Below are 19,314 nucleotides of genomic sequence, written 5' to 3' on the forward strand. Positions count from 1 at the left end.
GTAACACGTTGTTTCCATAGGCAGAGTTTCACCTTTGCCCTGAGGGGGGCATGCTTGCGCAGCAACATGTCAACCCCTCACGCCATCCATCTACTACTGCATGTCTTATTCATAGTATTCATATTGGCGAACCCATGGCAGACCGAAGACCAGATGGAGGGATTATATCTCTACACTGACCTGGGAACACCTCGGTATACCCCTAGAGGGAGTGGAGGAAGTTGCTCAGGATAGGGAACCCCGCCAATATGAATATGATGAATAAGACGTACAGTAGTAGTTGGACTGTGTGAGGGGTTGACATGTTGCTGCGCAAGCCTGCCCCCCTCAGGGCAAAGGGGAAACTCCGCCTATGGTAACAACATGTGTTAACATAGATTCAGGAGGTGTAGTTCCAGCTTTAAGACACCAGGAGGAATCTGGGAACATTCTGCCTAGAGCAGCCAACAGGGCAGCGGTGAGCTTGCCGGCGTGAGTCTTTATTTTGTCATTGGCTTTTGTGGATTGGCCAAGCTTTGTGTGACATCTGTGCCATTGAAGGAATATAAGTAATAGACGCACATTAGAACTCCAGTGTGTTGTTCAGAGCAAGTCTTTACAGATCCTAACAGGTTGTTCGTTTTTGTGTGCACGCCGTTCACAGACAAAAAAAAAACATATGCTTGGAAATCCGTTCAGGCATTCATGAGATAGCAGCCTTTATGTTTTCTTCAAATTTAAACAAACATGGCTGCCGTGTTTGAAAGATGGGATTGGTATGGGCGTCAAACATGCAATTCCGCGATTTCTTTTCTCTGGAATCTCGCTCATGGCGGCGTCAAAGAAGAGTCCACATCAGTGTGCCGACGGGCCGGTATCCCAACACTAAAACTAACCCTAAACTTAAGGGGTCCAACCTATGTTCGCCAGGTTCTCTGTTCCCCAGGTTCTATGTTCCCCACCTACTTTCACAAAGAAAAGGTTCTATGTTCCCCGTTTACCTAAAAAAAGGTTCTATGTTCCCCGCTCATTCAAAAATGCAAGAAACAATTACAAATACTATATAGTGGAACAGGGGGGCACTAGGGAAATCTGGGCACCATATTTTTGGGATGACTGGGCATTTGGACAAGTGGCCCACCATTACCTGCATTTTTGGTTTGAGCCCACCATTTCCTGCATTTTTTGTGAGTGGGGAACATAGAACCTTTATTTGCTTTAGTGGCGAACATAGAACCCTTTTTTGAGGAGCGGGGTGGGGAACATAGAACCTGGGGAACATAGAACCTTTTTTGGGGGGAAGTGGGGAACATAGAACCTGGGGAACATAGAACCTGGGGAACATAGGTACGGTCCCAACTTAACCTCAGTAACCGTGACGAGTAACTAACCTGCCAACGCTAGTCGGAACAGCGGCCCGTCAGCATATTGGGTGGACCCCGTCAAACAACAGGAATAAAGAAAGAAACTCTTGATTGAGCAGTTGAGTTAAGATGGTAGTGATCCCAGGCTAGGAGGAGAGTGAAGTGCTAGGGTTGGAGGGGCAGAAAACAGTCATAGATAGATAGATATCTTTATTATCCCAAGGGGGAAACTCAGTTGCCCAGTGGTAGCACAGCAGTACAGTTATTTACAAAGTTACAGAGACGTAAGAAAAGGGTAGGAAGAAACAAGAACAGTACTGTAACAGTAAAGAGAAGGTGCATCAAAAGAGGGGGGTGAATAATATATAAATATATACATAAAGTTTCTTAGGGCACAACTATCAAAATAGTACAGTGTCTACAGAGAATATAGTATCTCACTGTCTTTGTTAAACAAAGCAAAATACTCAGAAACTACTAACACAACCTAATAGTGCAATGTCAGAAATCAGTGAATGAAAAAATAAAAAAATAAATAAAAAGAACAGCTCAAAGAGGAAGAAACTAGGAAGCGTGTCACAGCCAGACGCACATGAGCACCCTCCCTGGAAGGTCCTTAGAGGTCAAAGTCAATACAGCTATAGTTCCGTAAGTCTAGGTTAGGAAGGAAGTCCTTGTCAATCGTCCTTTATGTGTCTCGTTGTACAGCTTAAGGGCAGCCGGTACAAAAGACTTTCCTAGTCTCTCGCATCTCCGACCTGGGTAGGCAAAACGGTTGTTTCCTCTCTTACTCCAGTAACTGATTATTCCCAGATGGAGGGGGTGGGAGGAGTTCTCCAAGATGGAATCCAGCTTCCTAGCTGTTCGCACCCTGGTTACTTCCCCCACCCCCTGCAAAGAGGACCCGACGATGGCTCTCAGTTCATGACATCTCAGATGTCATAGCTCTCAGTTCCCACATGATGTCTTGGGGGAGGTCTGACTCCTCCAGTCCGTACTGAATAACTGCCAGCTTGCACAGTGTCTTCAGGCTAGGACTTAAGTCAAGGATGTGCAGGTTATTGGTAAACTGGTAACCAGTCTGCACAGACGTGAGGTGTCCCACAAAGAGGACGATGCTATCTCCCGCCATGCACCAGTCGACACTGCCATGTCCTGGTTCCCTGCCCTTGAGCTCAACCTTCGTCCAGGAGAAGGTCTCTGGGTTGAGATTCCACAGATAACTAAATGTATAGGTGTCACCAGATATGTACAGCTCTCCATTGTAGGTAAAGGCAAAACGACCAAAGGGTGTTCCGGGAAGAGGCTGTGCAGACGGCGTGTTCAGCCAGCAGTTGGTCTCAGTGTCAAACACTCTGACACTGATTGCGGTTGTGCGCTCTCCAAAATTGCGGTTGTGCGACTCGTCCCCCCGGCCCCCAAACACAAACATCTTGGTCCCGAGGATGGTGGCAGAGTGATGTGATGAAGGAGGAGGAGGAGGAGTTCCTCTGGTGTTAATAAAAGACCAGATCATTGTGGAGGTGTCCAGCCTGTAGGTGTCATTAGTGCGTTGAGTCATCTGTGTACATCCTCCATGGACATACATGACCTTCCCCAAGACACAGGCTGAATGGAAGCACCTCCCCTCTGGAACGGTCCCTGACACCGTGGGTAGGAACCAGCTGTGGGTGTCAACGGCAAATGCATAAAGGATGTTGCTGTAAGGAAACCCTCCCCAGACGTAGACAATATATTCTATTGTCACAGCTGTGTGGCCCTTACGCACTTGGACCATGATCCCATCGTATTCTTCAAATTCTCCAATTCTCACTGTTGTCAACTTGCTCCAGCATAAAGACACTGTGTTGAAAACATGGGTATTTATTGCATGGGTATCTAGCACAATCCTGTTGCCATAACACGACATAGAAATGACGTACACCTCATTCTGCACTGCAGCAGCAACAACACAAAACCATCCTGGTCCTCCATTCAGATTTACTGTCCAGCGGAACATCTCTCACTCTGTTAACGTGTTATGATGTGTAAAGACTTGCTCTGAACAACACACTGGAGTCCTAATGTGCGTCTATCACTTATATTGCTTCAGTGGCACAGATGTCACACAAAGCTTGGCCAATCCACAAAAGCTAATGATGAAATAAAGGAACAGTAATGAACTATACCTCCTGAATAACAACAAAATGCCTCAAATCAAACACAGCGTGCAATTGTAATGAAATTGTGCACGCACATTCGCAAAAGGTCAAGGAAGAAATGACACTACAAAATGTTCAAATCAGCCTCATGGTGGCGCCATGAAAGGTCTAAGATTGGTTAAGAACACATGCCACCCTTTTTACATTGGCCTATTATACCACCACCAGGACGCGTGGCTGGTGGAGACCTGTGCTCGGAAGAGCACTTCTTCTAGTTAACGCATCAAATAATGGTTGAATTGGTTCATGTCTAGCATGACACAGATGCGTTCCAGGTTAAAGGGCTTCATCATGATCAATGTGAAAAGAAAAACAATCCTGTGTTTGTGTGTGTCTCCAGAACAAGGAGTTTGTGTGTCGCGGCTACGACTACGAACGACTGGAGGACTTCCAGCAAAGGATGCTGGGAGAATTCCCACAGGCCATCGCCATGCAGCACCCCAACCAACCAGACGACACCATACTGCAGAGCGACGCTCAGTGTATCCTACACTTAACAAATGAAGGCTTCAGCGTTTCAGTTTATTGCAACCTAATTTGTTTCCATTTCTAAAAGGAACAGAGCCTCAACACATCGGGTGCCCAGGATTATTCAAGATTTTTATCAGCAGTTGCCATGGAAACCCGCTTTTTTACCTTGTTTGGTAAAAAAGTAATCTGAGTAAATGTAATACGAGTATGTCCTGTTTATTTTCGCGATAGTATTTTCTTTCATTCAGAACAGAAAAATAACAATTGCGGGCATCAGTGCTTTGTAACGGCTGGTTTAAACATGAACGTGATTTAAAAGTTAGATAGGAGATAAATGCACTTTTGTGCAGCAGCATAACACTGCTGTCTACGAGGGATCGCGTGTCCTTGACGCGTCGAACGCATACTGTGCTTGAGTACTGTATAGCATATGTACTGCAATTTTGAGATAACTTTACTGGAGTACAGTATGTCCAATTGTTAGTACTTTTACTTCTACTACAGTACATCTCATAGACAAAATATTGTTGATTAATTTTACAAAACATACATTAACTCTTTTACTGCTTCGGACGTTCCCGTTCGCCCCAATTTTGGGGCGCGCTGCCAATACGGCTATTTTTTTTTTACCTTGTTTGATGACTGTAAGCTGATAACTGGTCGCACCGCCGTATACAGTAAAAACATCTCCCGTAACGCTGGTCTCAAAAATCCACCGCACATAAACAATAATGGAGTCCCAAATCACTTCCTGGCTGTTTTCTGTGGATCTGATCTAGAAATGCACTTGCTCTGAATGGATGGCAATCAGAGCGGCCCAATTCACATTAATTCTTTGCATAAGGCTGCCCTCTGCTGCCAGCTTGGCTAAAGTACACATATAATACATCCATATAATACATCCAATGAAAAAAAAATGTTTGGAAATAATTAATAGATCAATTTCTATAACATCGCAAAGGGTAAGCTGCTTTTTGCTGGCACCAGCCCCAATAAATAAATAATAAATCTGGCAGTAGAACTGTTAACCACTTCAGCCCGATGTACATTCTGGCCATTCGAAAATAGCCGATCTACAAGCTCACAATGCGTTGTATCGCGACACATTGTGAGCTTTTTAGATCAGCTATTTTCAAAAAGATTTGTATACATTTGAAAACCTGTGAAATGGGACATTCTGCATACTTTCTACTTTTGGTACTTCGTCTCTGTCTGTCTGTCTGTCTGGTTCCACCACGTGCATCTCTCTCATCATCATCACGACTGTCACTTTTCCTTGACGCTCTCGCCGCCGCACAGACCTGCAGATCTACGCGGTGACGCCGGTGTCGGACATCTCGGACGTGCCTCAGCTGGAGCGGGTGCCCGAGCGCATCAAGAGCTTCTACCGCATCAACAACGTCAACCGCTTCCACTACGACCGGCCCTTCCACAAGGGCCCCAAGGACCGCGACAACGAGTTCCGGGTAAGCTACATCCCATTAAGACCTGGAAACCACTTTAACCATTATTGTATGCTTTAACTATTGAAAAATAGCAGATATACAAGCTCACAGCGCGGCACCGAGTGCCGCGCTGTGAGCTTGTAGATCTGCTATTTTTGAAAGATCATGATTTATTTTTCTTTTTTTTTGCAAATCAACATTGTAACTCAAATATTTGCTTCTGGGGGGTCCCTGGAACAACATATTTTGAGATGACATGAAGAAGTTTGAGGACCACTGATTTAGAAGAAGCATTTTCTAGGATTTTACTATTATAGTTAACAGATTCGGTCCGAACCCTGACCCCGACCCGACGTTTTTGTGCTGTGTCCAACATTTAAAGGACCTACACCATGAATTTTCACTTTTTCTATTTTAAAACCTTTTTTTGGGGTCCCACTGGCACCTTCTATCCTCACAAAGTCCTATTTCTGACAATTGTGTCTCTCTCTGGTTTTGGGAAGACAGAGATGAAAAGCTTTCCACGGGTTCTCAGAACAGTGCTGTTCTGAGAGTTGATCCGTGTGACGTCACACGGATTACTGTTAAAAAAATAGAAATAATAATCAAATTCTTTTTTTTTTTCAAAAAACAATTTCTTTTACAATTTTTTTTTTTTTTTTTCAATTTTTTTTAATTTATTTTTCAGTGGAAAAACACCACTAGATGCGCCCCTGAGCAAACAGAGGCCGTTTTGGTATTGCAGCTGGAGAGCCTCATTATAGTAGAGCTAGAACAAACAAAAGGAATGGTCAGAGTGTTTGTTGAGGGTTAAAACCTGTCTAAGACTCAATTTTGAGCATATATTTATACAAAAAATATAGTTTTAAAAGCATGGTGTAGGCCCTTTAAGCTAATTAGTTGGGGTGGGCCAAGCCTCTCTGGTTCTGTAAAAAAAGGATTTTTACTTCTGTAAACCTGTGTTGTGACATCAAAGCTGATTCTGATTCTGAGATAGAATTATTTATAAAACATTACGTATAGTTACATCGCTCCCGGCGTGGACAGCCCTTTTACTCTTAAATAAATAGCTGATAGAATGTTGTGTTGTTTGCATGGTTTGCAGAGCCTGTGGATAGAGAGAACCACTCTGATCCTGTCCCGTCCCCTGCCTGGGATCTCCCGCTGGGCCGAGGTTGAGAGGAGAGAAGTGGTGAGAGACCCCTCAGAACTGCTGTACTGCTGGTTCATAATGGCATCTTGAACCGGAGGATTTCCAGAACCGCTTTTATCACACCAGTGATACCAGTGGTTCTCGAACTTTTTGAGAGTGGACAAATCGTCGTTGTCGGGTGGAAACCTTGTATGTCCAAAACCGATCGTTTTTTATTTATCATTTTTAAAATGATTTAAAATAGTGAAAATAGCGGATCTACAAGGCTTGTAGATCGACTATTCTCACTAGTTTTGCTGCGACAGATGAAGCAGGGCTTTACTTTACGAAAAAATGTATACATTTGAAGCTTGGAGGTTTCTGCCCGACAGTGACAAAATGGAACCACATGGACCCGTAAGGATCCATGTGGTTCCATTTGTACACTCTCAAAGTGACACACATGTAAGGAACCCCCGCAAGTAACCCAGAGGGTCCCTGGACCTCACTTTTAGTGCCACTGACTTTAACGGATTAAAATGTCCAGAGTGCCCCCCCCCCCCCCGCCCCCATTCACTCCCGTTATCTTATTTTGAAGGCCAGAAGGCCACGTGGTGATTACTTCCGGTCTGACGTCATCGCATCCTGCGACGGAACCGATCGTTGTTACGTGCATGCCATGCTGGATTGCGTCGGAGTATTTATACATGCGTTATATAAGCGAGCATCTGCCTCCATCTTCGCTTCTAAAGTGTAGTTTTGAGATAATGGACATTAAAGATGAGATCCCCCGTCCACCTCAATGTTATGGGATTACTATTTTGTGCTCGTGAGCCTTGATGATGATGAATCAGCGACGGATTTTCGTCTCCGGACATCCGGCCATTCTACTCGGTAATGTACTCAACGTTACAGTAATAGATTACTTTTCACGCGATATCTCGCGTTTGGCTCTATAAGTACTCGAGTACTTTTCCCGCGACATCGCGCGTTTGGCTTTTAATGAGTTAACAAAACGGAACAATAATACGCAATATAATCACAGATACAAAGTAGTCACAAAATACACAAACATCAAATCAAAGATTCAGAATAGTGAAAACATGATTACATCAATGGGTATTTGTACATTAAGTAACTGTTTGTTATAAACAAACATGTTTAAGTAACTTTTCAAAAGAAATTCTACTGTGTCCAACATTATTTTGTAGGGAGCCTTATTATTTCAATAACACCACCTCGCAACACACTCAAAGTCCTACTTTCACTGCCACTGGTCCCTCGGGGAGCAAATTAGACTGACTAAGCAGGAGGGAGGTGTAATCTAATCTAAAACATCCAACTGGCTCAGTCTTATTTACAGTTGGGTTCCTGTGAATACAGTTATGGACAAAGTATAGCTTATACTACTAAGTACGTTTTATTTAATATCAATGCATTTCTGTTTTAAAATTTAAAGATTTCCAAAAATCAACGAAGTCAATGTCTATGATTTTGACTATGTTTGAAATAGTGTTAATTCTTCATTATTGAATAGAACATCCACTGCACAGTACACATAGAATAAAGAAATGAAATGCCTTATTTCCATTTACCAACGATGGTTTTATTGAAATAACCACACCTGGTTACAGATGGATTGCTTTTTTGCATGTGCTACGTGCATACATAGTGTGTCTATTAATTAATTTGACACACACACACAAATACCTAATTTCAAGCCGTCTTCGTCGATATATTGCCCAGCCTTAGTCTAAATAGTCAAATTATCTGGTACTCGCTACGGTCTATATATTATAGATTTTTGTAAGTTTGGGTCCCACAAATCTTTTACTACAAACATAGGCCTAGTGGAGTCAAAAAACAACATTCTATTCAGAGTCAAAGTCATGTACCTAATAATAAGGATGCTAATTTTCTCAAAGGACTATTTCACCACAACTCGTGTTAAAGGACAACTTTGGGTTCATACAAGGGTTCATATTTTAGATATAATAGTCATTAGAGAAAAGAAAAGATGAGAGCTAAAATGTTTTCATTTACTTCTTTCTATAATTTTAGTGATTATAACTATTTTGATTTGCATGCACGCCCCCAGGTTGGTGGCATGCATGCAAGTGGCTAAATATGTCTTTTTAGACACAATAAGCCCATTCCTGAGTTGCACCGCAATCTTTCATGGGCAGATGTGACTTATGGGGGCTGGTGTAAATAGTACAAAGAAATTGCCGGCTTATTGTGTCTAAAAAGACATATTTAGCCACTTGTAAGCATGCCCCCAACCACTGAAATCAAAATACAAAAATCGCTAAAACAATAGAAAGCAGTACATTTTAACACTCATCTTTTCTTTTCTCTAATTACAATCTAAAATATGAACCCTTGTTCTAAAAAAAATGAAGTTGTCCTTTTAGTAAACGTACTGTAGCTACTGTTCCACCACTGCTGTGAATAACGGTGCCATGTTGTGTCAGGTGGAGGTGAGTCCTCTGGAGAACGCCATCTATGTGGTGGAGAACAAGAGCCAGGAGCTTCGTACCCTGATCAGCCAGTACCAGCACAGGCAGCACCACGGCAACATCAACCCGCTCAGCATGCTCCTCAACGGGGTCATAGACGCTGCCGTCAATGGGGGCATCGCCCGGTACCAGGAGGTACGTACCACACCCCACATTTATTGCGCCCGTCAGGTCGCAGTTAGTATGAAAAGCGTACGCTTGGGAACGGGAAGGTTCCCAGTTCGATCCCGGGCTAGCCCAGAGTTAGTGTTGAGTGTCAAAGTGTCCTTGAGCAAGACACTGAACCCCTAGTTGCTCCCGATGAGCAGGTTGGTGCCTCGCATGGTTTCCTCTGCCATCGGTGTGTGAATGTGTACTTGGTGAATTTAACGCGCAATCATCGTAAAGCACCCTGGATAAAGGCTTTACTTTATATAAATACCATCTTGTTCCCCCAGGCATTCTTTGATAAGGACTACATCACCAGTCATCCAGAGGACACAGAGAGGGTCACACAGCTGAAGGAAATGATGCAGGAGCAGGTGGGAATCCTGCTGCAACTATCACATGATCCACAATCTATGTTTTATATACAGCAATGGATTAACATATTCATTTATATCAATATATATCGATCAGGAAAAGTAAAGTGTCATGTCTGTACCGAGGGCCCAGTATCCGGCATGCAAGTTGAGGAGATATAGGAAGAGACTTCAAGAGAAAGTTCATATGAACGGCCACTATAGTTTTGCTGTTTCCCCAGTGCTGGTGTCAGAAAGAATAACGCTCCATTCAAGTGGATGGATTTTTGCTTCACACTTGATTTTATTACCATAATAAACGTTGTCATAAATACTTTATGCTTCCATTCGCTATAGTTAAATATTGGATAATCATGCATAGGTAGAGAAAGTAAGACTTATTTAAAAGGAGCCTTCCCTACTGAATGAGAGCTTTGATTGGAGTATGACAGTGTGAGGTAATGACCAGCTGATATAATGTGAATGAGGAATTTGAAAAGAGTTGACTGACATCTGACTACAGCTGGGCGGGGCCTGCATAAACTAACGCTGAAGCTTCATAAAGATGGTGGCATGCACACGCTTGCCAAATAGGCTTCATTTACCTAGCCTGACTGCAAGCGCCAGACTCAATCACACACTTCGTTTTGGGATTGAGTCTGAGCCTGGGGACGGAGATTCTACTTCAGCGGGGGCGGGGTAAAGCCTATTGACGTCACACACACACACACACACACACACACACAGCCCCGTGTGTCGCCGACGGCGATGCGGCGTGATATTGCAAAAATACGTTATTTCTCATAACATATTATATGACTGCATGTTTACGTTAGTGCAAAATCGTATTAAAACGTAATGAAACGGCACTATTGTATTGTTTATTAAAAGAATTCGAGTCGAGTCTGACTCCGCCATGACAGTTTTCACGGATCAATCAGAGTCCACTAGCGGCTCACGTGGGCAGAAGAGCACCAATCAGAGTCCACTACGGAATCTCACGTGGGCAGAACAGCTCCGAAGGGAGGGGGCTGGGACCGGACCAGCATACCACGTGCCTCAAGTCTACAGCCATGATTGGCCCATTCAATGCGCCCGCTCTTCAGGCGCGCTTGAAATAAAATAAAATATCTCCGGGTTCAGTCCACACTACACACCACCCACCAACAGGGGGTGGTGATGTGCGGACTGAAGTATCAGGCTATCATTTACCGTCTTTAGAGTATATGGGCGTAACGTAGATTCATTTGTACTGTCTATGGTCTGTACACACACACGCACGCACACACACACACACACACACACACACACACACACACACACACACACACACACACACCCCCACCCCCACCCACACACACACACACACACACACACACACACACACACACCCACCCACCCACCCACCCACCCACACACACACACACACACACACACACACACACACACACACACACACACACACACACACACACACACACACACCCCCCCCCCACACACACACACACACCCCCACCCACACACACACACACACACGCACGCACGCACGCACGCACGCACGCACGCACACACACACACACACACACAGGGATGTACATGAATAATCAAGGTGTTTTATCCACAGGTCCACATCCTGGGTGTGGGGCTGGCGGTCCATGAGAAGCTGGTGCACCCGGAGATGCGTCCCCTGCACAAGAAGCTGGTGGATCAGTTCCATGTGATGAGGACAGGGCTACACCACGTGAGTGTTTTACGTTCGGGTCATGTTGCATTATACAGCACGATCAGTGGAACAGCACATTATAAGTATGTCAACTTAACTAGTTATAAAGTGTCTTTGTTATAAGTTATGCATGATAATAAACATTTGTAAGGAGTGTTATGAAGGATTATGATGCGTTATAAATGTACCTTTAAGTAAAGTGTTTCCTGGTAGTTATAATGTGCTGTTCCACTGAGATTATAGTAATGCATTATGACATTATAATATTACCAGTAAGACTCCCTAATCGGGAGATAAGCGACCGTCAGGTCGCAGCGTGATTTTAGGGCAAAATGTGTAGGAGCAGTGTCCAAAAATGTGCTTTTAAAATTCCCTGACCCTAATAGAAAGTACCGAATTTATTTAGCAAGGAAACCTCTGTACTGTAACTCTTTATGATCGGAAATCGATGTCAGACCTAAAACTCACGCGTGTGTGTGCGTGTGTCTGTGTCCTTTTGCAGGGACTGCCTGGTGTGGACAGGTTCGTCCCGGTCAGCTGTCCCAGCCTCAACACCTCCAGAGGCGTCTCACACACTCACATGAGCCCCGAGAGTGTCCGCCTCATACACAGACACAGGTCAGTACACACAGAGAGTGTCCTCCTCATACACAGACACAGGTCAGTACACACACAGAGTGTCCTCCTCATACACAGACACAGGTCAGTACACACAGAGAGTGTCCGCCTCATACACAGACACAGGTCAGTACACACAGAGAGTGTCCTCCTCATACACAGACACAGGTCAGTACACACAGAGTGTCCGCCTCATACACAGACACAGGTCAGTACACACAGAGTGTCCGCCTCATACACAGACACAGGTCAGTACACACACAGAGTGTCCTCCTCATACACAGACACAGGTCAGTACACACAGAGAGTGTCCTCCTCATACACAGACACAGGTCAGTACACACAGAGAGTGTCCTCCTCATTCACAGACACAGGTCAGTACCCACAGAGAGTGTCCTCCTCATACACAGACACAGGTCAGTACACACACACAAACAAAAACGATGGAGCTCTCTGGTCCATAGCGTTAGAAGGACATTCTCATTAACGCTATGTCACCGATGAGACTTGCGCTCACACCCCAGGCTGCGCAGCCTATCTTCTGTAGTAAAACATACAAAAATATAATATGTTTTAGAGGTGAGGTGGGTGTTCTCCCAAGGGCTCATCGGTCCCATAGCGCTTGCCCAACAACTAATTTCACCCACTGTTTTACACGTGTAAACATGATCATGTGATCCTTACGGCTGTGTGTGTCTCCCACAGTCCTCTGAACCTGCAGGGTTCCATCAGACACTCCTCGTCCTCCCTGTCGTCTCACACCTCCAGCGAGGCGGGCAACCTTGTCATAATGACCGACGGCCTGATGGGGGAGCACTCGGACGAAGCCATACACATGCAGGTACGCTAGCTCCTATTGGAAATACCTTTATTGTGAAGCACAGGGTAAAGACATACAGTTACGATTCAAACAATTATGATTTGCTTCGCCGTTTTTCCTTTTTTCATAACCACAAACAACCGATACCGGTCTCGGAAATGCCTCCGACACGGCCTTAAACTGCTATCATCGTGTGTCTTGCGTGTTGTTGTTATTCTCATGTCATGTTTTCTCTTCCAGCCGAGTCCTTCCTCCTCCAGTTTGAGCTCTATTCGTTCCAACTCTTCTCAGATCATCAACTCTGCTCCCTCCAGCGCCAGAGGTGAGGGGAACACACAACCACACGCACCACACAGACGCTATAGATCAGTGGGTATTTTAAAGTTAATAAATACAGTGTGTGACAACCTTACCTTCGTTCAGAAATGGCCTCAGGCATGAGGAACGCCTGAGGGAAAAACAAAACTAAAAGTTGAAACATGGAGATGGAAGTTTTTTGCCCGACAGCATCGAGGGAGTTGCCAAATACTCCACCACACACGAGAAATGTCTTTTAATTGGCTTTTGGCCTGAAGGCGTTTCGGTGCTACAAGATGACTGGCGTGTGGTCTCAAGATGGCTGGGATACGTATGAAACATAGCAAAACTAAAAATCACCTAATTTTCCCTCTTCTGTTGCTCCGCTCTCTCCTGGCAGGCTCGCCATCGTTACCCGATAAGGCCAAACACAACCGGGAGGTGATGATCCTGCTGCCGCCGCACCGCGAGAGGACCAACAACGCCATGTACTACACCATGGCAGAGAACGGACAGGTAACTGTTACACATGTACTACACCATGGCTGAGAACGGACAGGTAACTGTTAGACCATGTACTACACCATGGGTCCATGGCAGAGAACGGACAGGTAACTGTTACACATGTACTACACCATGGCTGAGAACGGACAGGTAACTGTTAGACCATGTACTACACCATGGCAGAGAACGGACAGGTAACGCAAACAATAGTAGTACACAGGCACCGCTCCAAAATACAAAGTGTTAAACAAAATCGCAGATTGGGACTCGGCCTAAACAACATGTTTCAGTCGTGAGATTTCTTTTGCTTTAATCCATGCATGATTTATCTATTTTAGTTCCTACTTTACAGAACTTTACGTCTCTGTTTGTTGACAGAACAACCACATGCAGCGTGCCTTACTTCAACAAGTCAGCCCCTGTAAGCCCTGCGCAGATCCTCACATCAACCTACCAGAGAAAGGTAACATAATGGCCACCATGTGTCAAACAGTACAGTTGCATAGTGTTGCTGTCGTGCCAAACATTGCTTGTGAGCTGGTAGATAAGCTTTAGTTTTTATTTTTTTATATTGAAAGTGAGTGTTTGTGGGTTTTGTAAATATTGAACACATGAAAGGTATTAGCTTTGTGACTTAAATAATAACAACACGTTGCCAGACAACTATTCCACAACCTCCAAATGCCATATAGTCTGGAACTACACATCACAAAGTTTCCATTCACGAAAATATATCTTAAAATATCTTAATATCTTCTGCTATAAGCATCAAGCTATATATGCTTAGATGATCTATTCTAGATGATGATTCGCGGAACATTTGCACGACTGTAAAGACAAAACAAAAGCTGAGAGGAGGAGTCACACTTCCGCTTTATCGCTTGGTTCATTTTCAGAGCTTCCATTGCTCCACTCCCAATCTGAGTTCCCAGAGGTAATTCTTTACCTGAAAACTCCACTCCAGACTGTAAGACTTTAGCGTTTGAACATTCTGGGAGGCAACAGTCTGGCCTTGTGAGACTAGTTTTGGGACATACAAAGTTTCCGTCCAACACGGTGATAATAATTGTAATGTGTGCACTTGCTGAATAACGTTGCTTCCCGCTTGTACGCAGTGTTCCCCAACGCCCCCAGCAGCTGGAGCCTGGACGGTGAGAGCCGGGACACGGTGCCCTACGTACCTGCTTCCACCGGGGGTGGAGGAGGGGGGATGCCTCCCATCCCGCCCAGGTCCTTCCCACCTGGTACTCTATACCTCCATTTTTTTTATACTGTTTCCTTCTCATACTGTCAGGGCAGGAATTTCATGGAGGCCATGAAGGCCATGGCCGTCGTTGCCCCTCAGTTTGGCCTTGTGCCAGATTAGGTTATCATCCTTAACCCTTAAATTCAACAAATTCTTTCAATGGACTAAAATCTTGTTTTATTTGATGGCCTTCCTGCCCTGCATTTGGCCTTTGTGCCCTCCACAAATGGACAACACCAGTGGCTTTGACGAAAAAAAAGAAGAAAAAAAAAGACGAAATTCCAGGCCTGAATAGTGTACTAGTAAGATGCCAATGCACAATATATTTAACCGCTTCAGTCTGAAATGGCCTCACAACCAACCAGATACGATGCGATGCGAGTGTGTGGTCTAAAAAAGAAGAAGCTCCCGCACACTGTCTTCAAATGCAAATAAAGGTTTTAATGGGAAACATTGTTTTCAGGTTAGCTGATGCAATGTAACTGGGGACTCCTGAATCGCTACCCTCCACACTCTCCTATCTAACATCAAAGTCTACAGTGTTGTTAACTAAGCTGTCGCGCCACAGTGCACCTTCTTGCCTTGCCTTGCTTTACCCTGGGTTGCCCTAGGTTGGCTCCCATAGTGTCAGTTAAACCAACCAAAACAGAAGGTCAAGGAGGTTAAAACAACCAACCAGAAGGTCCCATCCCTTCAGGCTATGGAACGTTAGAATATCACTCACTGCAGCCGTGTGCAGCAGAGGGCTAATGATCGTAGCCTGCAGGCATGGCTGCTAAAATCTAAATATTTTAAACGTGTCAATAACTATCTGTCTCTTATCGTATCATTCTGATTAAGGATGTGCTTTTGCTTTGCAGGGCATTTCCTGATGCACTTTGATGCGTTTCATCACCAAAGCAACGATCCGCCTCCGACCCTGCCTGTTCGCTCCCTCAGAAAGGTATTCAACCACAGTAGACTTTCAGCTTAACACGGTCAAACTTTTAGCTTACTTTAATTATTTATATTGCTCATATTAAGCTTCAGATCAGATCAGTGATGTATTCAGTCTAGAGGTATAACAGTTAATTGTAAAAATAAACATTCCAATTTAATTTTAATAAAAAAAAAACTAAAGCTTTTTCAAAAATAGCAGATCACCAAGATGTGAACTTGTAGATAGGCTATTTTCATAATGTTTGCATGAATAAAATATAGTATAAAAAACGTCTTTAGCGGCTAAGCAGACAAATCAATTCAGTCCATTACCAAAATAATAAATTTTGCCCGGGATTTTCACTGCTTCATATTATTATTTTTGATTTATCTGGTCCCCAAACTGTGGAATAAACTCCCTGTCGCACTTAGAACGACAGACTCACTCCCTAGCTTCTGCCGTGGCCTGAAGACTCCCCTCTTCAGACTCCACCTAAACCCATAGCACGTAAAGCACTCGCCTACCCTCAATGACCATACATGAAAGCTAGATAGAATTCTTAGGTTTTATATAAAGTTTTTACTGATTAGGTGCTTGGTCTACCCACGTTATTTTATTTTTTTCTAGATTGATATTTCTATGCAATTGGGTGCCATGGCATTGGTCCAAAGGTTCATCAGTCCGAAAGTTCATTAGTCAGAATTTGTTAAGAATACTATGCCTAACTCTAACCCTAACCCTAACCTTAACCTCAGTAACCCTAACTACATTCGGACTAATGAACCTTCGGACTAATGAACCTTCGGACTTATGGGCAGTCCCCTGCAATTGCTTATTGTAAATCGCTCTGTATTAAGAGCGTCTGCTAAATGCCTAAACTGTAAACTGTAGGAAAAGAAAATGGAATGGTTACTTCAATCTCTCTCTCTCTCCCCTCCAGTCCCCTCTCCATCCCATCCCAGGCTCGCCCACCAGTCCCCAGTCGGCGCTGGGTGGCAGTAACTCCACGCTGTCTGGCAGCGCCAGCAGCGGCGTCTCCTCCCTGAGCGAGAGCAACTTCGGCGGCGGCAGCAGCAGCGGAGGAGGCCAGTACCCGGACGGACCCGGATCCGGAGGATCCGGACCCATCCGGAACGAGGCGCTGGAGCCCCTCCCAAGGTTAGAAATAGTTTGGGATTTTTTCATTATAGTTTAGTTTTAGATCGTTTTAGATATTTTTTTTCTAATTCAGTTAGTTCACTTTTTTTTTTAGCGGGTTTGCTAGTCTTTGTTAGTTTTTATTTTTGTGAAAAGGCTTAGTTTTCGTTTTTTTGTTTTTTCATACTTTGTGTTATTTGTCAGGTGCAGGATTCAAAAAGATTAGAGTAAGTAGGCCTATTGTGTAATAAAAACTCAACAAAAGATTACACACATATACATTTCGTTAACTATAACAACCTTGGGCCCCCTCCCCTATCGTGACGCCAAATATTGTTGTGGAATTCTGATCAATCAATAATCGATGAGGCAATTAGGAGACAAGACAATATTCTAGGTGGTGATGGTTATGCTTTATGTACATGATATCATTGCAAGAAGAACATTAACACTCAAGTCAGTGTTAACTCATTCTGTGCCAGCGCCCTCTAGGGGCCAAGGAATGCCAGGGTATCTCTCATAGGCGAGCGCTTTAGCTTCCAGGACCTCACCTTCCGGGACCTCACGTGCTCACGTTCATGCACGTCATGGAAATGTCCCGGATGATAATGCTAACAGAATGGCTATTCCCATTTTGTCATCTAAAAGATCATTTTTGGGCGATTTCGCCGTAAATAAACCTCGCGCCGCTTCCCTAAAGACACAATCCAGAGATATAAGCCTTCAAAGATGTGGTCTTTCATTGGATTAGGCGGAGATTGGCGATTTCGTTCGCAAATAACGGCCGGCCGGGAGGTTGCTAGCTTTCGGCTAGTAGCTAGAAAAATCAGGCCAGGCTTCAGAAGGCCTCTTATCATTTTATTCATTTAATTAAAAAAAGCCGGACTACTTCGGGATCGGCACACTTGTGTACTCATCGGAAGCGGCGCCGAACATTGGGTGAACATTGGGGAGCTCAAAAATGTATTTTAAACCATTTTTAATGGAATATATCGTCGGACAGAGTAGAATGGCTAGCTGGCTAGCGGCTAGCGAGCCAGGACCACCCACGACTCTACAAGCAGCTCGGGGTAAGTGAATTAATAATAAAAAAATTGTATTGGATTGAAATAAAGCCGAACTAGTTCGGGATCGGCACAGAATGAGTTAAGATATTTCTGCCAAGAGGCACAGGTCAGACAACATAGTTATACTCAAGGACGAGCTGAACCAAAACAATAGAAATCGGGCTTAGGGGAGACATCTAGACTCTTACAAGCTATCAAATATCATAATGTCATCATCGGGCATATAGATGGATATCATAAGATGAACACATAATCTACTGTTAATAACGTCACACATAATCAATCATGATAACATAACAATATAATATGATATCTTCGTCACCAGCCACCTGTGGTCCCCGCCTGAAGAGTACCTGTCCTCTCCGTACCTGCACATCCACTACAGCGGGCCCGACCTGGACCCCTCCCCCTCCGCAGTGGAGGCCGGGGGCGTCCGGCCCTTCCACTACCGCAGCCCCACTCCGTCCTCCTCCTCCTCCTCCTCGCACCATCCGCACCACACCTCGCACGCCCACTCCTCCCACCTGCCGCACCACATGGCAGCCGCCCCCCACTCGTCGTCGCCGCACGGCCTGGACATGGGCGGCCATCACCCCCACATGGGGATGGCTGGGATCCCCCATCACCCGTCCCACGCGGCGGGGGTCCCCCCGCCGCCTCACCACCACGCCCCGCCGCCCACCTTCCCCCAGGGGGGGCACCACCACCACCACCACGTGCCGTACCGCCGGTCTGCAGCGCTGCAGGGCGGTGCGCCCAGCGTGCCGCCCAAGATGCCCTCCTACCTGCGGGAGGGCTGCATCCCCGAGGAGGACCTGGGCCCCCCTCCCAGCGGTCCCCAGCCCGTCCCCTTGCCCCGGAGGATCTTCCACTCCGGCCTGCACCGCGACGAGCTGCTGGCGGCCAACAAGCTCCACGCCTGGGAGACGTGCATCAACGAGGAGCACGAGGAGACGCAGTGAACTCTGTGCCGCCCGGGGAGGACTATAGCTTAGATAGAGCAGTGTTTCTCAAACAAAATGTCAATGTCTCCCCTTAACTCTGACAGTGTACAAATGGAACCAAATGGACCCGTTAGGGTTCATTTGGTTCCATTTGTACACTGTCAGAGTTACAGACTTGTAAGGGTCGATGTAGACCCCACTAAAGGAACCCACAGAGTCCCTGGAATCCACTTTGAGAAACACTGAGATAGGAGACACACCCTGGTTGGTTTGGCTCTTTTCCACTACAAAGATGTTGACCTCTTGAACCCCCAGCGTCAATATTCATTAGCCAAAAGGAATAGCCGATCTACAAGGTCACGTTCGCTTGTAGATTGGCTATTTTGGGTGAAGAGATGTGGGGCCCTGTCTTGCACACATTGTGAGCT

General features: G+C 45.1%; 1 protein-coding gene across 1 annotated transcript in view; it reads left to right on the forward strand.

Annotated features, from left to right (window-relative positions):
• LOC308291838 (dedicator of cytokinesis protein 3-like) overlaps positions 1-18,904 on the forward strand; it is a gene marked incomplete at both ends in the record, with an annotated part of 140,294 nt that extends 121,390 nt beyond the window's left edge. Inside the window, 15 exons of the mRNA XM_080733969.1 lie at positions 3,885-4,026; positions 5,315-5,481; positions 6,566-6,652; positions 9,067-9,246; positions 9,549-9,632; positions 11,236-11,376; positions 11,837-11,952; positions 12,658-12,793; positions 13,013-13,094; positions 13,470-13,585; positions 13,952-14,036; positions 14,689-14,817; positions 15,680-15,762; positions 16,679-16,896; positions 18,268-18,904. Coding sequence (XP_080590095.1) covers positions 3,885-4,026; positions 5,315-5,481; positions 6,566-6,652; positions 9,067-9,246; positions 9,549-9,632; positions 11,236-11,376; positions 11,837-11,952; positions 12,658-12,793; positions 13,013-13,094; positions 13,470-13,585; positions 13,952-14,036; positions 14,689-14,817; positions 15,680-15,762; positions 16,679-16,896; positions 18,268-18,904 — 2,403 coding nt within the window. The remainder of the gene's footprint in view (positions 1-3,884; positions 4,027-5,314; positions 5,482-6,565; positions 6,653-9,066; positions 9,247-9,548; positions 9,633-11,235; positions 11,377-11,836; positions 11,953-12,657; positions 12,794-13,012; positions 13,095-13,469; positions 13,586-13,951; positions 14,037-14,688; positions 14,818-15,679; positions 15,763-16,678; positions 16,897-18,267) is intronic.
• Between the last annotated feature and the right edge of the window lie 410 nt (positions 18,905-19,314).

Source organism: Nannobrachium achirus, assembly GCF_963921795.1.
Source record: "Nannobrachium achirus genome assembly, chromosome: 9".
Taxonomy (NCBI): Eukaryota; Metazoa; Chordata; class Actinopteri; order Myctophiformes; family Myctophidae; genus Nannobrachium; species Nannobrachium achirus.